The sequence below is a fragment of the Thermobia domestica genome, chromosome 1 (genome assembly GCF_964235325.1).
Source record: "Thermobia domestica chromosome 1, izTheDome1.hap1.1, whole genome shotgun sequence".
In the NCBI taxonomy this organism is placed as follows: Eukaryota; Metazoa; Arthropoda; class Insecta; order Zygentoma; family Lepismatidae; genus Thermobia; species Thermobia domestica.
Window position 1 is genome coordinate 396,181,448 of NC_137454.1, and position 5,613 is coordinate 396,187,060.

The 5,613-nt window shown below is 35.6% G+C and overlaps 1 protein-coding gene across 1 annotated transcript in view; it reads right to left on the reverse strand.

The window, feature by feature from the left end:
* The window catches only part of LOC145665405 (ADP-ribosylation factor-like protein 13B), a 54,111-nt gene extending 48,756 nt beyond the window's left edge, over positions 1–5,355 (reverse strand). The window contains exon 1 of the mRNA XM_081732714.1: positions 5,131–5,355. Within this exon, the coding sequence (XP_081588840.1) occupies positions 5,131–5,195 (65 nt within the window). The 5' untranslated portion in view covers positions 5,196–5,355. The remainder of the gene's footprint in view (positions 1–5,130) is intronic.
* Between the last annotated feature and the right edge of the window lie 258 nt (positions 5,356–5,613).

A 5,613-nucleotide genomic window follows, 5' to 3' on the forward strand; every position in this document is an offset into this window, starting at 1 on the left:
CCTATGCACCATCACTACTACTAGCTAACTAACTCCATGGCCTATCGAATCCGGAGATTCACTGCTGCGTTCACAAAAGCTCCCCACTGACCTCTATCCCTAGCAAACTAGATCCAGTTTCTACTCTGTATTGCTATGCGAGATCCATCGTAATATTATCCTCTCATCTGCGTCTAGATCTTTCTAATGGTCGTTTTCCGATTGGTCTTCCAGTTACGACTTTGAAAGCGTTTCTACTTTCTTCCATCTTAGCTACATGACCAGTCCACCTAAGCCTCTTAGACTTGATGATACTAACAATGTTTCGTAAACCGTATAAATTATGCAGTTCGCGTTATGAAGTTTCTTCCATTCTCATTCCTCTTGGGTCCAAATACTCGTCTCAGCATCTTGTTCTCAAATACTTTCAGTGTATGTTCTTCCCTCAGAATAAGCGAACATGTTTCAATACCATACAGAACAAAAGGCATGATTACCGTTTTATATATTTTAAGCTTCAAATTATTCGATAGAATTCGCAACGACAGGAGATTTTGAACTGAATAATAACACGAATTTCCTGCTTTTAGTCGACATTTAATTTCTTCATGAATATGATTTTCGTCTGTTAATATTGATCTTAGACATTTGAAACTATCCACTTTATCAAAAATATTATTTAATATCTTATCGCATACATAGTTTGCCGTATTACAGTCCCGACGCATTTCCATGTATTTAGGTTTCTCTGCATTTACTTCTAATCCCATGTCCCTGCAAGCGTTTAACAGGACCTCTGCATTTCTTTCTATTGTTCTCCTAAAATTCCCTATTAAATTTACACCATCAGCATACGCCATAACCTGGTGCACCATTCAACTTTAGGCCCTTGTTGCTATCTTTGATTTTCCTTATAGCGTATTCCAGAACAAAGCTGAATAATAATGGTGACAACGCATCTCCTTGTTTCAGGCCATTCTCAACATAAAAGCTCGTGAACAAAAATTTTCCTACTCGGACTTTACTTTGGTATTCATTTAAACATATCTTGATTAATCTAATTAGCTTTTTCGTTATTCCAAATTCTGCAAGAATGTCGTACAATGTTTCTCTCCTACCCGAGTCGTAAGCATTTTTAAAATCAATAAATAGTTGATGTACCGGGGTATTGTATTCCTACTTCTTTTCGAGTATTTGTCGAATGGTAAATATTTGGTAGATAGTTGATCGATTTCGTCTAAATCCGCATTCATAATCTCCAATAATTTCATTTGCGTATGGGGTCAATAGAATGTTTGCTAATAGAATATTTGAAAGGATGTTGACAGAAGAGAAATGCCTCGATAATTATTACAGTCAGTTTTGTCGCCTTTCTTGTGAACTGGAACAATGATTAATTCTTTCCATTCTTGTGGCAATTCTTCCTTGTTCCAGATAAGAAGAATGAGTTTGTGTATCTTGTTCCACAGTTTTTCGCCTCCAGCTAAAATGACATCAGCCGGAATTTCGTCTAAACCCTGAGATTTGTTTCTTTAATTTCTTGATAACGATTTCTACTTCTATTCGGTTACGATCTGGGAAATACGGTTCTGCGGTGCGGATTTCCCTTTCTCCACACACATTAGTATTTGGCTGCGTATTATTCAAATAGTCAAAGAAATCTTTCCATCTATTTAAGATGCTGTCTGTATCAGTGAGAACTGTTCCGCCAGCTTCGGGGTTGGCAAAAATCGTGGTTTTTATTGAAACAACCAAAAAACCAGTTTTTTGTTTAAACCTTTTATAATAATAATAATAATAATAATAATAATAATTTGCTCTATGTGTTTATATCACATATGGACAGAAATAAGTTTATTTCGCCTTGGTGTTATTATGCAACAACCGGGTTATGCTGGAAGGGGCCACATAAGCTTAAGGTGGAATCCAAATCGCTTCTCGGCGTACACCTGAGAGAAATTGTCCTCTATTTAAACTCGAAATCTGAACTAATTGGCCACAAATGCAATACGTCTGGCGACTCACTCACGAAGGACTCCTGATAAAAATACGTTGTACTGATCTTTACATAATGTGTCGATAATATATAACACAAAGATACGGGAACTACATGTACGCCTCAATAGCCACAACAACGCTGTAAAGTATTACCCCCAAAAAAGTTTATTAACTCGTGTCTTGTATTCTCTAGGAAATTATACAGAGAAATTTTAACATTGTCCTTTGGTTCTTGTAATATGAGAAACAGATAAAATGGAGTTACGACTAATGAAGACATTTACCAGGTTAATTGAAGTTTCGCTGAATCGTTAAAAAGCGTCAGATAAACTTCCAAACACGATAACTTACTCTGTTATAAAATACGACAGATTTAATTTCTATGCAAATTATGCTGTGTAAACAAACTGAAAATTCATTGTAACTAATCCTGATTTCCATCAAATATAAAGGTTTAAACTTAATATAGAAACAAAAATGCATGCACCTTTTTTCTTGAAAAAACTCTTGAACATTAATTCTCATAAGAACGACATCTTCAAAGCTAGTACCACAAAAGTTATGGGTTAACTTTTAAAGTTGGTCGTCCGTTTCTAGCAAAATTTTTTAAATTTACCGGGAAGAAATGGTTAATCTGCTCGTTTCTGTGCTTGATATTATACAAGAACAGAAGTTGTGTTTATTTTTCTTTATAAGCGGGTATAAATATGGAACTCTTTGACGAGCGAAGGAAACTATTTCGCGCAAGTTTACCACATGATTGAATTGTAACGACTATTTGTATTCCAAACATGGCTGCAGGTGTACAGAGACGCTCCAGTTGGTATCCTTACGCACAGACGAGAAATTATACTCTATTAACTTTAACAAAATGGGTCCAAATTTCCTTAACCCTAAGATAACCCTACTTTACTTATCCCTACCTCACTGTACTCTACCCTAACCTAATTATTTTAAAGAGAACTAAAACCGCCATATAACTTTTAAAACACGAAAGTGCATATGAAAAAGAATCCTATTACCTAGGTAGATATTATTTTCTGACAATGTAGTCAGGGATGATCACAACGGGAGAGGGGGGGGGGGGCTATGAAGCAAACTGCGTCATTGAAATATTTGGGGGGTTAAAAATCTATATAAATATGTTTGAGGGGGTGTAAAAATTAATCGAAAAGATTTATTTTCATGGAAGAACACCTATGGATAGACAATTGCGGTGGGGGGGGGGTGCGTCATGGACATAAGGGGGGTGGGCACCACTAATGTAGTGTCTCTGAACAGTATATAAAAATTGTATTTTACGTTTTCAATTCTGGCGTTACTAGTACGACAGGAAATCATATGGCAAGTCTTTACTTTGACTCAAACAGTGACCTTAATCGGTTCTTATGAGTTTAGTCACTTCCTGGAACTGTTTGCGCGTGAGTCACTTATTGGAACTGTTCGTGCCTTTTGTGTGATGTCTTAGTTCATATTTTTCCCACTAGGTGTCTATGTACAGTCATATGGTAGGTTGTTAGTGTGATGTCACATGTTCTGTGTGCATGTATGTGTGTGCTGTTGTTGGTGGCATGTGGGAACCGCGTAATTGAATTTTCGTTTCATGGCAATAATCGAGTTAGCAAATGCGAATTGAGAAACCGTTTCATGAATTTAATACAACGAATTTGAACTTGTCGTTTTAAAATAAGTTTGTATTAGATTCGGATATAACTCATATCGCTTTGCAGCACGTTTTGGTTTAATTGAGTTAGAGAAAACCTATCATGGTTGTGGTCTAAGGTTGAAGATATTTCCGACGTGTGGTAAAAGTGGGCGTTTATTGGTTTTTCTTGTTAGTAATAATAGCAAGTGCTCGGTTTAATAAAACAACGTGTGTGCGGAAAGGAACATTTTTCAGCAATGTTGAGTACTGCTATCTTATTTTTTCGTGTGTGGAATCAGCAATTATGAGTTCATTATTCATGAGTGTTCTCCTATGGCGAAATGGTGAGTGTTTTCTTTTTAATTCCTATTATTTTTATTCTTGATTTGTTTTGCATTTGAGTATTAGGCAAAGTATTTGGTTCGCTGCTGGTTGTCCTATTGTCTTGTTGAGATTTAATTTATTTTTCTTTGTCATGCACTGATTTATGATTACTGACGAGTTTCTTTTAATTTTTTTCCCTTCTTATGTTAGCTTTATAGTAGTGGTGTGATTATTTATTGTTGTTTTGGATGTTTTTATGGTGCTTGAGCGGGGGGTTTGGAGGCGGTAGCCCCCCATTTAGATCTTAAAATTGATAGTCACCGCTTCACTTGAATTGATTTCTCGGAAGACTTTCGGAATGGTATTTAGTAACATTTTGGCCCTTGTACTTATAGTATAATTCTTAACATCGTACATTACTTTGACCGTGATAGTAACTGTAAGTGATTAATCTGATCAGGTTCCCGGAGCAGTTAAGGAATCATTCCTAAACTGTTCCCGGAACCGGATCAGATGAACGGTTGAAGTCCCTTTTTGACTCAAAGTAAAAATTTCCCAATCATATTACTGTAAAAAACCCACGTGTTTCTATTATCCTTGGTTAAGCGCATACCTACCGTCGCTGACAAGCTTGCTCCTTCCGTATGCACCTCTGCGCGAGCCTTCCATCTTCGTCCTGCCCTGACCTGATTAGATAAAATTCATGCTTTTTAGCAGGTGTCTAGCACTGGGTAGTTTGTGGTTTTTGAAGTGTCGTATTTATGGCATGTGTCCAGATACTGTATTTATACGCAAATCTTGAAAGAACTGCCATTTCTTTACAATTGTTCTAATGTCCCCCTGTATCTATGCTAAGTGGGTATTGTCATGTCGTCCAGAACAAATCATTTGGGGGACAATCAGAAGGAGATTATTAAAATTATATTTTTTCAACAATTTTTTCGAGCTGAGTGACTAAACTTGAGGTGCACGGGCATCGAACCTCTCCTTTAAGTACATCAGTTACAATTCAAAAAACGTCCTTCCAGTCACTTAATTTAAATTAACACCTATTAAGTCACATTATTAAATATGTCCAATTACTTATACGAGAAATAACACTAATGTTATTACATTTTTCATTCTGAATTTTCTTGATATTATAGAAAACAATGACAATAATGATTAGAATGAACCACACTTACTTGGAGTCGCTGTTGCGAGTTGTGCAACTAGCATGTAAACGAAATGAACGCCAGCAGTTGCCCATAACGTATTTGCTGGAGGCCGTTCATAAACATCATTCATTCCTTTTCTGTTATATGAATTCATTATCCATTGTAACAGAAAAATACAAATATCCATAACTCTAACATATTTTACATCCTTCACCGATGTAAACAAAACTTCCAATGATATGCACACTTGTGGCTCCACCTAGAAACATTTTAATTCTCATTCGACAACCATATAAACCATCTGAACACTTTACATTTTATGTGCCTTGACGTTATAGAACACTTTATGGGAAAAAATAAAGCTTAAGATAATTCTTCAGACTTCATAACGTAAAATATTAATAAATACAATTTTTGAATAATTAATTTTACATAATTAAACAATAGTAGAAAATGTTTAGACATAATTCAGTACAATATTTACGAATAAAATAAAAACTGAACAAATCA